Source organism: Dasypus novemcinctus, chromosome X, assembly GCF_030445035.2.
Source record: "Dasypus novemcinctus isolate mDasNov1 chromosome X, mDasNov1.1.hap2, whole genome shotgun sequence".
NCBI lineage: Eukaryota > Metazoa > Chordata > Mammalia > Cingulata > Dasypodidae > Dasypus > Dasypus novemcinctus.
This window is the reverse complement of record NC_080704.1, coordinates 18,370,070-18,392,688: the sequence shown is the minus strand read 5'-3', so window position 1 is coordinate 18,392,688 and position 22,619 is coordinate 18,370,070. Positions and strand designations below refer to the sequence as shown.

General features: G+C 45.1%; 1 protein-coding gene across 1 annotated transcript; it reads right to left on the bottom strand.

Moving 5' to 3' along the window:
* Positions 1-343: 343 nt before the first annotated feature.
* LOC131277255 (melanoma-associated antigen B4-like) lies at positions 344-1,606 on the bottom strand. The gene has a single exon (XM_058291965.1). The coding sequence runs from the start codon at positions 1,604-1,606 to the stop codon at positions 344-346; it is 1,263 nt and encodes a 420-aa protein (XP_058147948.1).
* Positions 1,607-22,619: the final 21,013 nt, after the last annotated feature.

The window sequence follows — 22,619 nt, the reverse complement described above, 5'->3', positions numbered from 1 at the left end:
TCTATCCCGTGATCCTCACAATTGTCCAATGGGGGCCTTGTACGTTTCCAAGCACAACCACAACAGCACCGTGCCATCTTGGTTTGGCTCGCTAAGAAAGATTCAAGGATTTCTCATTTGTTTTTCAAAACCTCAAACTAGTATGCAAAAAGCTGACAAAGGGCAGTAAATGTGTGAGTCATTTCATGCATCAACTTCAACTGCGAATCTAAATGAACAAATCTCTATGCTACTTATGTATACCCGCAACACAAGGAAGCTAGGCGCGGGGCCTGTTCCAGCCAGGGCACTGCTTGCAGCTTCGCAGGCTGGCAGCCCCAGTCAACCTGAGTGAAAACCTGCCTCAGACCTGAGGGTGGCAGGAGCTGCTGGCGGCCTGGCTGGGCTGGGCCTGGGGCATGGCCTTGGCGGTAGCACCAGCCCTGGCCGCAGCGCGGGCTTGGGCCCTCTCTTCCTCGTCCTTCAGAGCCTCTTCGTAATGGGAGTGGAAGGCACTGGGCACGGTATCGTTGACCTTGGCCAAAAACTCTAGCACTTTCATCTTGCTGGTCACAGCGTGGGCCCTGGGGCCCCACAGGAACTCATAGCGTGGAGGGCTGCTCTGAGCCACCTGCCGGTACTCCACGTACTTTTCCCGCACCAAATCTCGGGTGATGAGCTTCCAGGGATCCCCGAAGATGAAGTGCCTCCTCCCCTTGTAGACGCCCAGCAAACTCAGGAACTGCCAGATCTCCTCCTCGGGGGCGCAGTTGCCGTTCAAGAAGATCACCCCCAGGAGCGGCAGCAGGAGGCCGTTCCTCGGCAAGCCCCAGCCGCCGCTCAGATTGGTTTCGCTGGGATCCAGCTTGCTGACCAGGAGGTAGGACTGCGCGCTGGCGTCGTGCTCCTTCAGGTCGAGGCCAAACACCAGCTCCAGGCGCTCAGAGCACATCCTGAGGATCTCCGGAAACTGCTCCTTGTACTTCCTGCGGATGAGCTTCAGCATGTCGGCCTTCAGGATGGGCTGCTTCAGCTTGTACTTGTTCAGCAGGAACTGCAGCACCAAGGCGGCCTTCCTGGAGAGCGGGTCTCTGCGAGAGTGGCGGGTAGCGCCCCACGTCTGGAGGGGGCTGCACGTCTGGGGAGAGCTCCACGTCTGGAGGGAGCGCCACATCTGGGGGGCGCTGCACGTCTGGAAGGAGCCCGTGGCCTCGGGGGAGCCCGGGGCCTCAGGGGACCCCGGGGCCTCAGGGGAGCCCAGGGCCTCAGGGGAGCCCGGGGAATGAGGGACGCCCGGGGACTGAGGAGAGCCCGGGGCCTCGGGGGACCCCGGGGACTGAGGGGAGCCTGGGGCCTCGGGGGAGCTGGGCCTCTCAGCCTCTTCCTCAGCTCTAGGACCAGAGACCGCCGCAGCCAGGGTGAGGGGCGACAGGGACCTCGGAGGCTCCTCTGGATGGCCAGCAGCAGGGGAGCTCTGCGGGGACCCCCCAGAAATGGCAGAGGGGGAGGATGGAGCCTCCTCTTTCACCTCCACAGAGGCCTGAGCCCCGTGGGGACCCTGGGTCTCCTCTCGGGCCTGGCGGCGTTTCTCCCGGTAGCGGAGCTTACTCTTCTGACTGCGAGGCATGATGGGCCTGGTCGGGGACAGCAGCAGGAGGGAAGGAAGAAGGAAGATGAGGCTGGCCCTGGAGGAGGGAGGAGGAGAGGGTGAGAGCCCCTCCGGCAGAGACAGACCCGCAGGGCTTGAAGTCTGGAGGGAATGCGCCGGTGGGACCCTGCAGAGGAAGCTCGAGTGTGCCTGAGGTTCGGCCTGTCTGCCCTGTTGGGGACTTACGGGGGTGACCACGGGGCTGGCAACGGGGACCCTTGTTTTAGGGTGGGGGAGGGCCCCTGCCTTCCCATCCAGCCCCAGCAGATGAACTGTGGGCAGCTGGGCCCTGTCCACCCTGCTGCTCTCAAGCTGACACCTCTCAGCTTGGGACCCGCCAGAGAGAAGGGAAGGGATGCCCCAGGCCCCACGCGGGCCGCGCTGCCCAGGGCTGACGCTCCATGGGGCCCCTTCTGCCCTGGGCTCTTGGGTGCCTCGGTAGTCACTCACGGCCTCCCCTTAGTGCCTCACTTCTTAGACCCCCTGAGGAAGAAGGGAAGGGCGGGGCAGCCCGAGGCCTCTGCGGGGCCTCCGAGGGAGGGCCACAGGGAGGGGTGCGGTGGGTGCCTGCTGCCCTGGGGAGGGCGGTCCCCCACCCTTCAGGGTCATTGCCCTGACTCCCGGGACATGCTGGGAATCCTCAGCTCCTGGTCTGGGGCCCTCCCATCCCAAACAGGTCCTCACCTCCCTGAGACCTCAGAGGAGGAAGGAAGCGCCAGCTGCGCCCGGCCACCCCTGTTCCTGGACTCACTGGACTGGGAGCAGGGGTTGGACTCCCCAGGCACCCGCTGTCCTGGGATTGGGGCTCCTTTAGTCCTGCCCTCGGGGATGATCTGGGACTCCTCCTGCAGCCCACCTGAGGCTTCCCGCCTGGGACCATGACCCTCACCTCCCTGAGTGGCCAGGCCTGGAAGTTAGAAGTAAACCCCACTGGCTGTCCCAGCTGGGCTTCCCAGGGCTGCGAGGGGGCAGCACTTTGTGGGGCTGTCTAAGCTGGAGGGAGGCCAGGGGGCTCTGCTCATTCTACTCGGAAGACCTGAGCTTGCCTCATCTGGCCACATCTGCTCCTGGCCTCCCAAGGCTGACAGGAGAGGGAGGGGTCTGTGGCTCCCACTGTTACGGGCTCGGTGGTCTCCTCAGTCGTCAGCGTCCTCACCTGGCCTCCAGCAAGCTCTGAAAGCCCCCCTTCTGCTGACCTGAGGCTGCCCCCTTCGACCAGGCTCCCCACCTCCCTGAGATGGCCGCGGAGACGTGCGCGAGACTCATCCTGTCCACACGCCCGGGTCTGCCCGGCCGACGGCAGGGGCGGGCTCCGCACAGCCTGCATGGCCACGCTGCCCTCTCCCGCGGGCCTGGTATGGACTAGGCCCCTCCCTCTGCTGATCGGGGCCTCTCTCTCTAGTCCTGGCGCTTCTCATCTCTGGGACGCCTCTGCCCCCGCGAATGACCGGCACCTCAGCCTGACGGCCTTGGCTCCCAGGGCCAGGAGCAGAGGCAGAGCTTGGTACCTCGTCCTCTGTGCTGGGCTGGGGGATCCCTCATTCCTCATATAGCCTTTCCTCCTTCATCCAGCCAGGGCCTGGGGCTCCCCACTCTGCTCAACTGGGCGTCCAGCCCTTAAACGCGACCTTGATCTCCCTGAGACCGTCCGGGCTGAAGTCAGGGTCAGGGGAGCCCTTCGACTTCTCGCCGGGTCTCCCAGGACTAAAGCAGAAGAGGGGCTCAGAGCCGCCCTCTCCACTGTGGGGTGGGCGAGTGGCTCCCATTTCCTCACTCAGTGTCCCACCCTGACACCTCATCGGTTCTGGGGCTCAATCCTACGCTAACGAGGCCATGCTCCTCGGACCAAGCGTCCCACATCCGGGGCCTTAGAGCCGGAAGTCGGGAAACGCCACACTTCCTGCCAGGGCTGCTTGGGGCCCACGAGGCCCGACGGCAGGGGTGAGGCCCGGGGCACCCACAGTTCCCCAGCAGGTGCTCCCCTCAGCCCTGACTCAAGGTTCTGATCTTGGCCCCGCGTAGGGCATGGAATTCCTCACTACTGAAGGCCTCAGAGGAAGGCCTGCCTCCTCGAGCCCCGAGCGGGGGAAGGCGGGACGCCATGCTGCACGCCATGTTGCACCGCCATTGTCTGGGGCCTGCCAAGCCGAGCAGTAGGGGCCGGGTTCTGGGAAGTCGCCTCCTTAGCACTCACGACCCTCGCCAGGGCCCCAATTAGGGTCGACGCCCCCTCCCTCTGCAGACTCTGGCGACTCTTCCAAGGCCCACCCTTCCCTGCGGCCTCCAGACAGGAGTCGCCCCCCGGCGAGCGCTGCTGGGGCCGCCCGGGGTCCACCAAAGAGGCAGGACTTTGTGGGCCCCTTTGTTGCGGGTGGGGTGATCCCTTCCCACTTTCAGGGTCCTCACCTTGGCACCTGATGCGTCGTGAACCGCCACCCTCCGCTGACGTGAGGCCGCAGTCAGACGCCCCACTTTCTGGACCCTCCCAAGCGGAAGCAGGGGGGCCACATCCGGCTTAGGGGGTTCGGGTCCTCCCAGGGCTGACAGCGGGGACGGGGTTTTGCACAGCGCCCTCTTGTGGACGGGCTCCCTCGTTAGCGCTCAGGGGTCTCATCTGCAGGTCCTTTCGGTCCTCGGTCTCCCCCCCCACACACACACAGAACTGGGGCCGTTTCCACGAGACTAAGATCCCCCCTTCCTGTAGAGACCGTCCAGGGGAAGGATAGGGACAAAGACTCAAGACAGAAGAGGCAGAGCTTAGACCCCGACGTGCCCGTTCCCCTAAGGCAGGGGGGGCGGTGCTCCCCTGACAGCCCTGTCTCGGGCTCTCCAGGCCTGAGAGCTTCCCTTTCCTTTGGGGGGTAAGTCTCCCCACTCCTCCTGCCTGGGGCCCTCATCTACGCTCCTCTCTCTCTCTTTGAAATAAAGGCTTTATTAAAGGGATCTGAACTGGTGGCGCAGTTTATGTAAAGCTGTTGCTTCCACACTTCGGGGGCCCTGCTCCCGTCTCTTTCATGCAAAGCTTCCTGGGAAAGTCCCCATGGCTCCCGACTCTTGACCACTCTCCCTCCTGCCCAGGGTGCAGATGACAGGTTATGTCCCAGGACTGCTGTGAGATGGGCCAGGACAGGAGCGGGGTGGGGTGGGGGCTAGTGGGGAGAGTCGCCCATCACTGCCTCCCTCCTCACTCCTCACCAGCCAGACTTAGGTTCTACTACAAGTTGGCTTCTAAGAGATCAACTTTCTACAGGGAAGGGGCGGAGCCAGGCGGGTTTGTGAGCCCCGGGCCCTTGGCGGCTGCGTGACACTGTGTAAGGTAGAGGATCATATTGTCACCAAGTAGTAGCTTCCTTTTCCTTATGCATATATCTTCTTGATTGCTCTGGCTGCGGATGCCACAGATCCATTATGGGGTCGTGGGGAGAAGAGTGAGTTAAGAGGCACAAGTCTGCCTCGGCCTGGGAGAAGCGGAATGTTGGATCCAGAGTTTGGTTCTAAATAAGCAATCTTTGGGGCTTATCGTGAAATGCTCCGCTTTTGGTCTTTACATGGCTTTCCTCAGCTTACTTGCTAATTCGAATGCATCACATGCATCACATGCATCAGTGCTTATGGGCTGGGGACCAGGGGCCTTTTCCTCTTGTCTAGTGTGGGGGTTATTTTTTAATGATGGTGAATTATGTCACCACTACTGGGTGCTGCTCATCAGCATACTTTCCCACAGTCGGAGCTCGTACATTGGACAGCTACCTCCCATAGACCCCGGCCTTGATGCAAATGCTCGCACCGTATTTCCCTTCTCAAGCCGCTCACCAGCCTGCAGCCAGGGAGAAGGATATCGAGGTACAGCTGGGAAAATTAGTCCTGGCATGGGAGTGCATATCACTGTTGATGAGTGACTCTGTGCGTCACAAATGGAGGTCGTTTGACAGTTCTATTGGAAGTGGTATATAGGTATGTATTAATAGGTGCTTAAAAGGCAGACTTGATGGGCTAATTCATTCCCTGCTTCTCTTTGGCTACCCATGCTCTAGGCTGTGGTTGTGAGCAAGGGATAACATAGGGCTCCAGAAAGGGAATTTTGTGTTTTCCGCATTGATTCAGGCCCTGAAATAGGCAAAATATAAGTAAGAGAAGGGAGGGAGGGAGGGAGGGAGGAGAGAAGGAAGGAAGGAGGGAGAGAGCAAGAGAAAGAGGAAAGGTTCCTGTGCCTAGAGAACTATATTAGTCTCATGCAGGGGTCAGGAAACTACAGCTCCCAGGTGAAATCCAGGATCTGTTTTTGCAAATACAGATTTATTTGCAAAATAAGAGAACACAGCCATATTCAGTAAGTATTTTCTATGGTTGCTTTCTTTTGCAGGGGCAGATGAGTAGTCCTGGTGGAGACTGGATGGCATTACTTTCTGGCCCTTGACAGAAAATGTTTGTCAACCCCTTTCCTGGGGGAAAACCCAGCATTCATACATCAAAATATAATTCAAGGCAGCATAGGATAAAAGCCAGGACCCTTAGAGAAAGAATCATCGATTGCATGGTGAGACTGAACAGGACGCTGGGCTGATCTGGGTGAGCAGTCCTGCAAGGCTAATGTCATGGGCTCTTGTACTGCCAGTCCCAGGGACACTAGGGGACTTTGCCACTCTAGGTGGCCTGAGCTTGTGTTCACCACACGGGCTACACCAGAAAAGGGATTCCAAGGCCCTCGACCCAGAATGCCTCAGGGAATTTGTAGAGGCTCCTAGACGGCACAGAGATGGTACAGGGCCCTAATATGAATTTCATCACAGCAAACGATGACCTAGGTCAGTGACCACAAACTTAATATGCATAAGAATCACTCAGTGATCTGTTAAAGTGCTGATTATGATGACTTAGGAGGCAGAACTTCTGCATTTCTAATCAGCTGTCAGGTGATGTCAACACAGCTGGTCCAGGGACCACATTTTGAGCACGAGTTCCTCGGTGATTCCCCAAGGGTGGGCATAGGAACATAGACTGTTCCAGCGCACCCTGGAGAGTCAGAGCTAGTTCAGTCCATCTGAGAAGCACTGAGGACCACTGGGCTGTTGTGGAAGGCCGGAAGGGGCAGTGGAGAAAAGCCCTGAGAAGTCAACATTCACGTGTGATCAGCAGCAAAACGCTTGATCTCTTGAACCTGGCTCGGGGGTAAATCAGAAACTCATTTTTATATTATCGAACACAGTTCAGTTCATAGCTGAGGGATAGGAGACCCGTGAGAAATGCGAGGCATCTATTTTGTATGAGAAGCCACTGTTTACCAATATTGTGCCCAATGAATGGAAAGTTCTCTGCCTGGCAGGCTGAAGGACAGTCCTGTGTGGATTGGCCCTTCCCCCCAGCAGAAGGGCCTGATAAACCTCTGTTCACCTCCCCCCATGTCTTCTCCATGCCAATGAATCTTCATTCTCCTAAAGGCTATGGCCATTTGGAAACAGAAATCATGCAAGTTTCTTTTCAATTCCTCGTTTGTGAAATGTGAGGGTGTGTCTGGGCATCCTCTGGGGTGTCTTCCAACTCCAACAATACAATGGTTCTAAGACAATGTTAAGCTTTTTATATTACTGTCTGTGCAGGAATAGAGCTTGCTTTTCTGACACTGTAGGCAGCGTGCTTCCAAAGAGCAGGTCCCAGCTTTCTAATAGGAAATGTCCCCTGGGCTTTGGGTGCGGCTCTAAGCAATTACAATGGACCAACCTTAAATGTCAATTGAGCTTTGAATGCCTGGGTGTCTCTTACTCACAGGTGTTAGTCTGTCCATCTTTCCACTTAACTCAGGAAAACTAGAGATACAGGGTCTAGCACGCCCACAGTGATGAATGATTCACTTTTAGTTATTTGAAGTGTTGACGCTTTTGGAGACCCTTTACAGTTTAACTGTAGTCAGTACGTGCCACACATCGAGGGAGTGGGGTGCATGGCAGGGGAAGTGGTCGGAGATCTGCGGAGAAGAGAACCTTCTTCCGAGATGGCACCATGGAGGTGGTTGCACTCGTGCCCACTTTTGGGGGCCCCTTCCCATGGCTGTCAGTCTGCTGTGTTAGGAATTTGCTGACTGCATCCAACCCTGGGGTTACCTCTTCTCACCTGGGGTGCAGGGAGATTCGACGGCCTCTGTTTGCATCCACTGTGCCTGGGTCACTCCATTGCTCTCAGCCTCCTTCCTTTACAACTTTGGGATTGTGGGCATCTCTCTTACTCCCTTACCATTGCTGTTGAATATTTTAAATATTCCCAAAGACTTGAGCACTGGCTAAGCCAAGGAGTGCGCCAACTTCACATAAATGGAATTGGTGACAAAAGGAGAAAGAATTTGTTCCCTGACAATTAGCCCTGTAGGAATAGATGAAACAATTCATGAACTAAATGGCAACTGTCCTCGCTGTCTTTGGAAATTCACCCTTAGAATCTATTACCGTTTCTACATACACACACACACACAGAGTCTCCTAGAGGGTAAGAAAGGAAAGGTAGACTGTGGGAAACAAAGGCATGTTGTTTGCATGAAAGCAAGTTACTTCCTTGACCACTGAATCATCCTGTCTCCATAGCTATATGTGCAGGTCCTAAATCTAGCAAGGTGATGTGTATGCTCAGGTGGAATGAGGACTAGGTAGAACGGGACAACCTGGGCAACAAGATTTATGGGTATGTTTTCTCAACAATATAATAGAACATTGTAATTTTGAACTTTAAATTATAATCATAGCACTTGATCCATTGTATTACACAGATTGAGGTAATGGGAATGGTTAGCTAGAATAGTTGCTGGTTCTCACGATTGCTTGGGGTATATAAAGAAGCCCCTGAGATTCATAAACTTGTCCGATGAGCTTGAGGCGTGAATGCTGTCAGATCCCCTGATCCCAATCTCTCTTTGTCTTTCATTCCCGATAAGCTTCGGGTCTGTGACTCCAACATCTGGCACCCAACGTGGGGCCCGAAGAAGTCAGTGAGGCTTCCAAATGAGGAACCGCAGGAAAGACCTCATCGAGGGTCATGTGTGACGTCCAAAGCAGAGTGACTCGAGTCTTCAAGATTAAGTAAGTAACTTTTCCATGAAGTCATCAGGGTAATGGGTAATCAAATGGGACGTGTGGAAGCATATTTGCAAGTTTTAAAAACTTTGTTGAAAGCTAGAGGGGCTCCTGTAAAAAGTTGTGAGTTAATAGAATTATTTGCTTTAATACAAAAGCATTGTTGCTGGCTTCAGCCTCAGGGGCGTAATGTTTTAAATTTAAAACAGTGGAAACATGTAATGAAATCTTTACGAAGAGCATATCAAAAAAGGGAATTCATTCCATTATCAGTATGGGCCTTATGCCTCCAGATAGTGGCAACCTTAGATCCTTTACAGTCTGAAGAAGGAGAGAAAGATGAAATTACTGTATTTTCTAAGCCCATAAGTAAATTTGAAATAAAAGAACGTAAATTGGAACAATAACAGGAGCTTGAGGCGAGTGGGGAACCATCAGGTTTTCCCCCTCATCCTGATATTAACCCTTTCATCAACAAAAGCTCAGTGAAGTGCCCTAAAGAAATACCTTCTGTGTATCCAGTACATCCCTCTGCACCTACTGAATTGCCTTCTGTTACTAAGCTTAAGTTAGAAATGTTTTCAGATGTTGCCGATGCTTTGCCTTTTGTTAAACAATTATGATCTGCTTTCCCCATAACATTACATGTGATACCACCAGATACAAAGAATCTGCAAGGGGGTGTCAAGTTTTGTCCTGAGCCAAAACCTTTTAAACTACTGAAAGATTTAAAATGGCAAAAATACTAAATAAAGTCCTTATTAGTGAAATCAGGCTTGTAAGTAAACTCTCTGTTAAAGTGTTTACTAAGATAAGGAAACAATTCTGGCAGCAACTCTGCAAACCCCCTGCTGTCTACATGACAATGTAGCTGTGGGCTAGTGGGAGTTAAGAGTTAAGCCACTGGAAAAAGAGAAAAACATGGCAACATTGGTGTTCTGTTTTATTTCCATGCTAATTCTGATTGGGCCTATTTAACCAAGGTAATTAGTACGAAATTTTTATCAAGGCTTAAAAAGGAATTTTCCTTTTTAAATCAGTAGTTTACTCCTGAACTTCAAGTCTCAGTATAGTCTTACAGAATAGTAATCCAAAAATATGTGTTAACGGTCTGTCTAAACTGCTAAATTAGAGCTTAACTACATGTATGCTGCTCAAGTTGTCTTAACTGATTGCTGATAACTAATAAAAATGTTTCCAAGTACAAGCTTGCATGTTACAGGCAACATGGATTCCAGAAGAAATATTAAATACAGTAAAATCTATGATGTAAAATAATGGAGAACTTGAAAACAGCTATACCAAAAAAGTAAGAAAGTAAGAATTATGAGTTAATTGTAAACTGTATGTTTCTGTTAATGCGTTGTAATTGTTTTGTGTCTGTCTGTTCGTTCAATGTCAGTGTGTATTATGATACCTCTGGATGGTAATATAAATTAATAAAAATTTTTAAAGAGCTCTATTCAAATGGCCAAAAATTAAATAAGTGCTTATATTAATACTTCAGTTTAAATATTAATAAGAGCTCTACAATGATAAAAATTGTAAGTCTTGATTAACAAAATTACTATAAGTCTTTTCATAAAAAGTTGTTCTTGCCTAGATTGAAATGAATAGTTTATTTTTCTTCACAGGATAAAATGAAGGATGTAAAACTTAAATGAATATTAAAGGAGGTTAAAAGTTTGTGGGAATGCTGACTGAAATTTAATAAGTTTTTTCTAAAAGGTGTGTTTTGTCCTAAAGTAGGATGGCTAATTTTCATAAACTCTTGGAACTTAAATGCATGTAGCAAGTTATAGAAAGTATTGTGGTAACTTTAAGTAAGGAAATGTGTTCTGTGAAGGTAAAATTTGTCCTAAAATAATTATGGTCTATATGGTTATAAATAATTATAAGAAATTTAACGAAGCATTGTTTAAATTAAAGTGTTTAAATGGCTAATTCCAAAAAGCCATTATTAAACAAACCTGAATTTAAAAAAATAATAATAATAATAAAAGGTAATTTTATAATAGGAAAACATGTCAGCGGCCAACCTCCCCTGCCACCTTTCTTCTAGGGGACTGTTTCTGATATTGCATGCTACTAAGTATTTAAAGTAAAGAAAAGTTCATTATTTTAACAAGCTTGTTTAGTGTTGATGGTATTACGTTATAACAAGTTTGCTTGATAACTTAGTATGTGGGCTATATGGAATGTGTTTTTATTATTAAGGAAACAGGAGATGATTTTGTCCTAAGATAAAATGATTGATTATTGGGAAAGAGTAGAGTGTGGAACAAGACCTAGGTGAATACTAGAGTGTAGAAGGTTCGTAAAAAAGAAATTTTTTGTGATTAAAGTTAAATAAAATTTGATGGGTCTATCTATAAAATTTTAAAAGGTTTAGTATCAAGTAGTATAATAATGCAAAGTTAAAATTTTGTTCTTTCTCAAAGTCTCTCAAGTCATTAATCTGTTTTGGTAAAAGTTTTTATCCTGAATAATCAGTATACAAAGAAAGTCTGTTTTATCAAAATAGCTTCTTGTGCTTTAATCTCATCATTTCCTCGGTGTTCCAAGAGGGAAAAGTTTTATCTCTTTTAAAAGAACATAACATTCAAACCTGCTTTCTCAAATTCAAATCCTGAAAAGTAGCCTTTTATTCCAAACTAATTACAAGAGATTTGTTCTTATACCTTGAAAGAAAAATTAAAGTAATAATTGAGTTCATTTAATATGTTATAAGTTGGATGGAAAGTGTTTAAGTGTTATAAAATTAACAAGTTTTTTTCCTTTAACCTTGTTAATTAAAGTTATATGAGTAAAAATTTTCTATAAATGCTTAAGAGTGTATAAAGTTACCAATATTTCAGTATAATATTAAAGGGAAGTCCAATGTGGTTAATTATAGTTTTAATTATTATAAAAGAGTATGTGTCACAGAAAACAACCTCTTATCATAGATTAAAGTAACAACACTGTAGTAGGCAGCAATCCCAAACACTGCTAGTTTGTTGCAAAAAGTTAATATCCAGCTGTGTTGCTATCACTTTGTTTTAAAACTTGCTAAGACTTTCTTTAGTATCCTCTTAGACAAGTCAAGCCAGCTGCATTCTTCTATCTTGGAAAACCCAACAATGGACTTTTGCAGTGCTTTTCAGGGCTATGTGCATAGCCCAACCATCTCTCCCGGTATGGTGATAATAATCTGGCTGCGTGGAAAAAATCTGTAGCTGAAACCCTACTGATGACATTAACAAGTAATCCTTTTTTTCAGAATTAAAAGAAACATCAGAGGCAATAGTATCTTAAAAGCCTAAACTCAGCAAACAATTGGAACAAGCTGCAAAGTCCCTGCTGCTCTATCAAATTCTTAAATGTTGTTTAGTTGGGTAAGATAAAACTATATTTTCTGCTGTAATTAATAAAATGCAATGTTTTCTCATGTTAATAAAATTTGTAATATTGTTAAAATACTAAAAATCTTTCATCCCTCATTTAGCTCAAATATTAAAACCATTGTATGTATTAATTGAGAAAAGTCTCTCACCGAAGTAGGAAAACCTCCAACAAGCTGCTTTAACTAATAATAAAAGGAAAGTAAATTGTGGACGTTAACTTAGCCTATGAATTGGATGTAGCAAGCACCAAGATTGGCTTTGGGTGGAGTTTGTGGCAAAGGCAACTCTAAACAAATACCCCTTGAGTTTTAATCACAATTCTGGGAAGAGGCCAAAGGTACAATATAAAAAAGCAATTGTGTACAGCACAGGAGGTCCTCCTAAAAGTGAAAGATTTAACCCAGTAGTGTCTGGTCATTCTAAAAACTGCCACCCCTATCCAGGGGTGGATTGCAAATACTAAAAGCAAGACAGAAATAATGAACTGTTGTAAATCACCCTCACATCTATGGGAAAACATCTGGGATACCTGCTAGTAGTAACAGGTGACTGTCTGTCATGTCCCTGCCCACCCCACTAACATCCCTTTTAGGACTGTTAATGCAGATGCCTTTGTGAAGATCCAGGGCCCTACCACTTAAACCTGGGAAAAGGCAAAGTGGCTCCACTGAAAAAACAAACATCGTGAGTACCAAACCTTGTGGTGCCTAGCCCAGCAGTTCTGGCCACCTTTTACTTGCCAGCAGCTCATAGACATCCCCCATAACTTCCTTCATGCTTACTCCATTGACTGTCACATCAGATCCCTTCTGCTCTAGAGAAGAATGAGCCCTCAGATGCACAATTCAAATGCTCCGGGGATTAATACAACAAAAAAACACTTGAACTGTATTCCTTACTTTACAAAAACAAAAAGGGGGAAAAGTAACAATATAGCCCGAAATTAAAATACTTCACTGAGACCTGCGGCAATTGCTGCCATGCATCACATTAACTTTACAAATCCTGGAACTGTGAACTTGCAGCTAGTGTCTGCCTATGGACTTTGGGCCTGTGTGCCCTCTCCTTATGCTATTGTGGAAGGAACTGTTAACATTATAAAAGAAAATAGATACCGACCCCTTGGGCCAATGACACTCATAGTCATAACCTACAAAAGAATTTGTGGAAAGTTTTTCTGGGAATAGCATCTACTATAAATGGATTGGGACTAATGGTAAGAATGGTCAATATTTGCATTTGGATCAAACGCCTCATTTTCAATTGTGTGTAAGAGATCCTTATGTGTTTGTGGTTGGAAAACTAACTATAACTAAGAATGCTCTATTTTATAATAGTGGGGCATTGTATACCTGTTGGAGAATATTTTACAGAATGGAGAGTTCATTACAATGGCTCAAAGGCAGCGGGGAGTGTGGATTCCAGTGCGACTGAACCGAATTTGGCAATCGCCACCTGAGAGTCAACTGCTGTTCCATATGGCTCAAGAAATCCTGAAGCACCCAAAGTGATTTGTGGGACTGTTAATAACTGGCATATTGGGACTGATTGGTGTTATTGCAGGCTGCCACTACAGCTACCGTGGCCTTGCATGAGACTGTGCTGACTCAGCAATACGTGCATGATGGGCATAAGAATGCTAGTGACTTATGGCATAGTCAAGAACATATTGATGAAGAATTAAACAGTAGAGTTAATGATCTAGAATCAGCAGTTTTACATCTTGGAGATTAAGTATATAACTTAAATTTACTTAGAGGATTAAAATGTGATTGGAATGAGAATAATTTTTATATAACTCTGCTTGCCTATAATAATTCTATGTTTGACTGGGAAAAGATTAAAAATCATTTGATAGGTCATAAAGGTAATATGTCATTAGAAATAGAAAAATTACAGAAACAGATATTGGAAACGTCTCATAATCAGATTTATGTAGCTTATGGTAAGGATATCTTTAATGATTTGATTTCTCATTTCAGTAGGTTTAATCCAGTAAATTGGTGGAAGTCTCAGCATTTTTTATCAGCATTAGGAATAGAACTTTGTGTGTTAATCTTGTTGCTCATTGTTGTTGCCTGCCTGGGACAAGGTGTTTGCTGAAGACTGCACCGTGTGAATGCTATGGGATAAACCAATAATTTGGTACTTGCAAGAACCTTGCAATGAGTTCCCCAAGGTCAGTGTGCTTGGCTGGTAGTCAATGACAGGTAAGACTCTCAGAGGAGGGTGACCTAAGACAGGCACAGCCACCCTGACTAAAACAAAAAGGGGGAAATGTGGGAAACAAAGGCATGTTTTTTCCATGGAAGCAAGTTACTTCCTTGACCACTGAGTCGTGCTGTCTCCATAGCTATATGTGCAGGTCATAAATCTAGCAAGGTGATGTGTACGCTCAGGTGGAATGAGGACTAGGTAGAACGGGACAACCTGGGCAACAAGATTTATGGGTATGTTTTCTCAACAATATAATAGAACATTGTAATTTTGAACTTTGAATTATAATCATAGCACTTGATCCATTGTGTTACACAGATTGAGGTAATGGGAATAGTTAGGTAGAATAGTTGCTGGTTCTCACGATTGCTTAGGGTATATAAAGAAGCCCCTGAGATTCACAAACTTGTCCGATGAGCTTGAGGCTTCAATGCTCTCAGATCCCCTGATCCCAATCTCTCTTTGTCTTTCATTCCCAATACCCTTCAGGTCAATGACTCCAACAGTAGACTTCAGGCAAGTGGTAGGCTAGACAGCCTGAATTTTCAGGTAGATTTTCTTGTTTCAATTCCTAATTTTCAAGGGCTTTCCTGCTCTCTGATGTCTAGGATTATCCCTGAAAGCAGTGGCTCTTAAACCTCAGTATTCAAACCCTAAAGAGAGCAATTTGGAATAACTGTCAGAATGATAAAGTTATATGCATTGTGTTTCTGCCATTTCACACTTAGGATTTTTTTCTACAGCGACTCTAGGTCATGCAAGAAATAGTCTCTGTTCTTCATTGCAGCAGGGTTCATGATAGCAAAGAACTGAAACAACTTATGTGCCCATCAGTGGGGGCCTGGGTAAAGAAATCAGGGACTGCTCTGCTAAGTCTAGGAAAGAATGAGGACGCACTTTATATACTGACCCGGAAAGACGTCCAAGATAGTGAAGTAAGCAAGGGGCTAAACAGTGTATACAATACACTACCATTTCTGTAAAATGGTGGTGAATGCAGGAAAAATACCTATTTGTACTTACTTGTCTATGCATAAACATGTGCAGCAGTCCATGCAAGAACCTGATAACAACTGCCACCGGTTAGATGGGGGTAAAGAGGACAGGGAACAGTGGCAGCAGAGTGACTTTTCACAGGATGCCGTTCTATTTTAAACCATGAGAACATGAGAATGGCTTACTTAAATACATATTTTAAAAATAAAATAAAACACACCAAAACTCTAGTATTCTGAAGACTCACCCAGGGTGCTTGTTATAAAAATGCAACCTTTTGCATGTGTGTGAAGCTATAACTTATCTAATGCAGGTTTTCAGGCCATTCCCCCGGGAGTCATAAGTCAATGGGGGAATGGAAGAATTTGCACTTTGCAACAAGCAGGATTCTGGATGATTCAGCTCTGGGGAGGTCCAAGGAACTCAGGAACCGTGGGGCAGCACCCAAGGATGACATTCATGCAACAGCATTTGTTTTTTATTTAACATTAAATACATGCATCTGTCCATTGCATAAATTTTGCTTTATCATATTAAGGAATAAAACCCATTTCTTCTCTTCTACAACTTAAATAATCAGCTTACCACAGAGCTTTTAACAATGCCACACAGATTGCCATACATCGTGATAGAGGCATTTGGTAACATTTCTTCAAAAATAAAAATTCAATTGAAGAGCAAGCTTCATAGATAGTTTTACATGGTCACATGTTGAAGTTTGCACATTTAAAAGGATGTGAATCATTCATATTAATAATGTGAATTTTTTATGAATAATTCATTATTTGGAGGAGCCTACGCAAAGCCAAGCCATGACATTTTTTATGCTAAGTACCACACCTGGAACTTGTTCCAAATTACTTAACACAGAGCACATTTTTAAATGCAATAAATATTTGCAGTTAATAGTAATGAGCACACTTATAATTTACAAAACATGAGTATAATATTTAAAACAGCACAGAGAATGACATACGGAGGTTGGTGCCATATATTTTTATAATCCACTGCACGGATTATTTCAATAAATTTCATTGCACAAAACTCTGCTGACTTGAAGACAAGAGAGGTCATATTTGAATCAGTTAAGTCTAAATTACAGAGACAATTGTTTTTTCAAAGAAAATTGGCTCGACTTTCTTAATGTTGTACGAGTAGTATCCAAATCAGTAGCTACAATTGAAGCAAATTGATGAGAAGATTTGGATTTACAGCAGGCCCAAATGATAGAATGTGCCTTAAACATTGACATCGTGAGTTACACCAAACTGTTCAAGCTTGTGTGGGAATTAATGATGTCTTGAATGAACAGGTTTTACTGGACGTTCAAATGATCCTTTTTCAAGGCCACAAAGTTAGGCAAGTCCTACCCTGTCATTGCATGCCTCTCCCTGGGAGTGAATTTCAGATTTGGGACAAAAGGAAAATAACCTTAACTTCTAGAATCGTGGGCTCAGAGAGGGTCATGTCTGAGTTTGTAACCAGGCACTCAGATACCTAAATCCATGCCTGAGCTCCTACCTGCTCCCTTAGTCCACCGGCTATTTCCCTCCTAATGCCTCTTCAAGTTGCCCGGGGCCTCAGCCTCCAGGAAACCAGCCATTGCCATGTCTTAGTCTTTTTGGGGGTTCTGGGGAGGCTGCGGGGAAAGGGTGGCTCCACCTCTTCCCAACGCTTTTTTCCTCCAATTAATCTGAATTCAAAGAAGCATACCTGGATGGAATGTTCTCACTTGGTTCCTCTTTTTATGCACCTGGCCCTTCGTCAAGATTTTCCTCTCCTGCTTTAGACACAGAACCAGATGGGAAAAGTTCCCTGAGCTTCTGGTTGAAACTCAATTGTGTCTCTGGGGACAAGTGAACCAAGGCACCTCCCTGCCCATCCAATAAATGTTGCATTTCAGCCTCTGTCTGAGAGTGTTAACCTACATACTTGGAATCATCTTCAATGCCCTTTGTGCATATTTATTTTCATTTATTTCTATTTTTTATTAGAGAAGTTGTGAGCTTACAAAGCAATCATGCATCATGGGGAGAATTCCCACACCTCAGCCCTCCACCAATTACTTGCATTGTTGTGGAACATTTGTTACAGATTGGGAAAGCACATCATCAGACTATTGCCACTAACTGGTCCAGAGCTTACGTATGATATATTTTTCCATACACCCCCTAAGAGTAACACCATGTATTCGTATTGTACATTTGTTATCGTTCATGACAGAACACTCCCATATTTGTACTTTTAACTACAACCACAGGCCATCTTCCACTCCATGGTTCACTAGTATATAGTCCCATGACTTGTACAATGTATCCAAAGAGTACACTCAGTGGCTCTCACTTTCAACAGAGTTGTGCAGTCATCACCTCAGTAAATGTTTGAACGTTTTCCTTAGTAAAAAAATTTAAAAATCGCATATGCCCCTATTATTGACCTTTAGTGTTGCTAGAGTACCTTCTTTGACATTGATGCAAGAATATTACAATATTACTAACTATAGTCCATACAATATTACTAACTATAGTCCATAAGTTACATTAATTGTATTTTCCCTGTGCATCACTATATACTTACCACCTTGTAATAGTGATGTACATTTCTTCTAGTTCATACATGAATATTCTTGTATTTCTACTATTAACCGCAATCCTCATCCACCTGCAGGCTCACTATATTATTCAGTCCCTAGATTATTCCCGAGCTTTCTTTCAATTGACAGTACATCCCTAAGGTTCAAGTCAAGCTAATTAAAAATTCTACATACAATGAGCCAATACAATATTTGTCCTTTTGTGTCGGCTTCTTTCACATAGCATAATGTTCACAAGGTTCATCCGTGTTTTCATATGTGTCCCAATTTCGTTTCTTCTTACACCAGCATAGTATTCCATCAATGTATATGCCACATTTTGTTTATCCATTCATTGGCTGATAGACACTTGTGTTGATTCCCATCTTTTGGTAATTGGGAATAATGCTGCTATGAACATGGATGTGCAAATGTCTATTTGTGACACTGTTTTCAGTTCTTCTGGATTTATTCTTAGTAGAGGGATTGCCAGGTCATATGGCCCTTCCATATTTAGCTTCCTGAGGAACCACCAAACTGCCTTCCACAGAGGTTGCACCATTCTACATTCCCACCAAGAGTGAAGGAATATTCCTATTTCTCCACATCCTCTCCAGCACTTGTTTCCTCTTTTGTTTTTTAATAATGGCCATTCTATGAGGTGTGAGATGGTATTTCATTATAGTTTTATTTGCATTTACCTAATAACTAATGATATTGAACATTTTTTCTTGTGCTTGTTCACCATTTGTTTACCTTTGGAGAAATGTCTGTATAAGTCTTTCACATTTTTAAATTGGATCGCTTGCTCTTTTATTGTTGAGTCGTATGATCTCTTTATATAGAATGGAACTCAAACACTTATGGGATATGTGGTTTCCAAATATTTCCTTCCATTGAGTGGGCTGCCTTTTCACCTTCTTGATAATGTCCTTTGAATCACAAAAGAGTTTAAGTTTGAGAAGGTCCCATTTATTCCTTTTTTCTTTGGTTGCTTGTGCTTTCAGTATAAGGTATAAGAAACCACTGTCTACCATCAGGTCTTGAAGAAGTTTCCCTATAGTTTCTTCTAGGAACTTTATGGTTATGGAATTTATATTTAGGTCTTTGATCCATTTTGAGTTAATTTTTGTATAAGGTAAGAGATAGGGACCTCTTTCTTTTCGATATGGAGTTCCAGTTCTTCCAGTACCATTTGTTGAATAGACTGTTCTGCCGTAGTTGGTGGGCTTGACAGCCTTTTCAAAAATCACTTGACCATAGATGTGAGAATCTGTTTCTGAACCATCAGTTAGGTTCCATTGATCTATGTGTCTATCTTTGTGCTAGTACCAAGCTCTTTTTAACTACTGTAGCTAGGTAATATGATTTAAAATCCAGAAATGAGAGTCCTCCAACTTCATTCCTCATTTTTAAAAGATGTTTCCGGCTATTTGGGGCTCCTTACCCTTCTAAATAAATTTGGTAATTGTGTTTTCCAGTTCTTTAAAAAATGGTGGGGTTTTTGTCAGGGTAGCATTAAATCTGTATATCAATTTGTGTAGAATTGACATCTTAATGATATCTAGACTTCTAATTCTTGAACATGGAATGTTCTTCCATTTATTTATGTCTTCCATGATTTCTTTTAGCAGTGCATTTTAAATTTCTGAATAGAGATCATTTACGTCCTTGGTTAAGTTTATTCCTAAATATTTGGTTCTTTTAGTCCCTATTGTAAATGGAATTTTTCCCCTGAATTCCTCCTCAGATGGCTCATTAGTCATGTATAAAAACACCACTGATTTTTGTATATTAATCTTGTATCCTGCCAATCTGCTGAACTTATTGATTAGCTCTAGTAGCTTTGCTGTAATTTTTCAGTACTTTCTAGGTATAGGTTCATGCCATCTGTGAGTAACAAAAGTTTTGCTTCTTCCTTTCTAATTTGCAAATCTTTTATTTCTTTTTCCGCTCTAGCAAGAACCCCCAGCATAATATTGAACAACAGTGGTGACAGCGAACATCTTTGTCTTGTTCTCCATCTCAAAGGTAAATCTTTCAGCCTTTCAACATCGAGAACAATGTTAGCTGTGGGTTTTTCATTTATGCCCTTTATTATGTTGAGAAAGCATCCCTCAATTCCTATCTTCCACCCTTGCATGCCTGGTATAAAACCCACTTTACCGTGATGAATAATAATTCTTTTAATGTGTTGCTGGACTCAATTAGGAAGTTGTTCAGAATTTTTGCATCTATTTTCCTCAGGGAAATGGGTCATAATTTTCTTTTTTCATAAAACCTTTGTTTGGCTTTGGTATGAGGGTGATGTTGGCTTTATAGAGTGAGTTTGGTAGTATTCCTACGTGTTCAATTTTTTTGGAAGAGTTAGAGTAAAATGGGTATTAAGTCTTTGAATGCTTGGTAGAACTCACCTGTGAAGCCATCTGGTCCAGGGCTTTTCATTTTGGGGAATTTTTGATGACTGTTTGAATCTCTTTATGGTGATTGTTTTCTTGCGGTCTTCTATTCCTTCTAGGGTCAGTGTAGTTTGTATGTTCCTAGGAAGTTGTCTATTTCATCTACATTGTCTAGTTTATTGGTGTACAGTTGTTACAGTATTGTGTGTGGGGCTCCCCTACACGGGGACACCCCTCCATGGCACGGCACTCTTTGTGTTCAACAACACTGCACATGCTCCTGCTCCGCATGGGTCAAGGAGGCCCGGCCGGGGTTTGAACCGCGGACCTCCCATGTGGTAGGCAGATACCCTAACCAGTAGTCCAAGTCTGCTTCCCTATTAATCATTCCCTTAAAAGCACAAAAGGATGAATTTTTATCAAATGCCTTCTCAGATTCTATAGAAATTATTACATGTTCCTTTCTTATGATTTGTTAGTCAAATCCAAATTCCAGCTTTATTTCATCTTCCCAATGAGTTTTTGCAGTCCTAAAATGTATAAGGTAGAATCAACTGTCACAATCTCCAAGGAGTTAGCTTCCAACCCCCGGTGTGGCCAGTTCTAATGACAGTTAGCTGCCAGCTGAAACATGAAGCCCATGATTCAGATCGTCTTACATCCAGAGCTCCCTGTGAAAGACTCCCGTGGCAGCCGGAAGTCCAGGCTCTGGCATTCACATTCCCAAAGCTGCTGCCAGCCTCTCCTAAAATCATGCACTAATTTCAGTGTAGGAAATGCTTATCCATGAGTATTTGCTCTTCCTTCGGAAAGCAAGATACTTGTGGTGGCTTTGACTGTATTTCCCAGAATTCCCTTCCCTCTGTGGTTCAAGGTTGGGGTTGGCCTGAGAGAAAGTTGCATGAGATTTGGAAGGCAGAAGTGAAGCTTGTTGTACTCTGGTAGAGAGTACCTTGTACATTGTTACCTATCTACTGGCTCACCTTGTCAACATGGGACAATCCCCTGGACACACAGCTCGTCCATCTCCTGCCAGGTATCCTCCTTCCAGTTCTCTGGGCCAAGTGCGTGTACAATGCCATTGCAAAGAGGACCAGTTTCTCTGGCAGGCTACCCATTGCATCGAGGCTGGTGGTAGCGAGACAGATGCAGGTGTCAATGTGTCTTTGCTTTCATCAATGCCAAGCTCACCTTCCCACTGCCGGTCCGCAGTGACTTCAGTCAGGCTCAACATGAGATGCAGGGACAACGGCCTGGCATGGATGGCTCCACCACCCCACAATTTCAGAAGGTCTAATTCCTATAATAAATCCCTGGTTCTACTTTCTGACTCATATTTTTGCTGCTCTGATTGAACCCAGATTGATTCAGATCTCCTAGAGGTGATTTCACTTCTTCTCATTAAAGACTTCAGCAAGTGTGCTGGTACATTATTTGGAATAGAATCATGAACATTTTATATATTTTGTGCTGTAAGTTAAACATCAACATTAAAATTGGTTGACTCTTCTTGAGGAGAATCTCTTTCCTTCTCAGGTGCTCAGGAATTATTTTTTTTTCTGAGGGAAAATGGTCTCCTGAATGGAAGCCACTGAAATTGTTGATTTTTTAAAAAATTTATGCCTCTCCCCTCCCCCACCTGTTGTCTTCTCCCTGTGTCCATTCGGTGGGTGTCCTTCTGTGACTGCTTCTATCCTTATGAGCTGCACCAGGAATGTTTCTTTTTATTGTGTCATCTTGTGTCAGCTCTCCGTGTGTGCGTGGCGCCATTCTTGGGCACACTGCAATTTCTTTCACGCTGGGCGGCTCTCCTTCCGGGGCGCACTCCTTGCCATGCGGCTCCCCTACGCGGGGAACACCCCTGCGTGGCAGGGCACTCCTTGCGCGCATCAGCACTGTGCATGGGCCAGCTCCACACGGGTCAAGGAAGCCCGGGGTTTGAACCTTGGGCCTCCCATGTGGCACGCGGATGCCCTATCCATTGGGCCAAGTCCGCTTCCCTGAAATTGTTGATGCTGTGTGTTGATTCAGCAACTCTAATAATCAGATTTTGGTGAAATTATTACACAACTGTCTCGGGAAACCCTTGGTCAAATTGCCTCTTGTGGGAATTTAAATTGTCCTGAAACGTCCTGATTTTCCTGAGCACTTAATATACAATATACACAGATGAGGGATTCGGTGAAAGGTTTCTCTCAGCCCAGAGATGGTGCAAGGTTGCTGTATGATGTTGGCTTTATTAATACCTTAGAGAAGGCCCTACCAATTCGAACTCTCCCATATGAGAATAGAATGGTATTTGGCTGAGAAAGTAGCCCATACTTTCTTCTCCCTCTACTCTTGGAGGAAGTCATCCTCTCATGG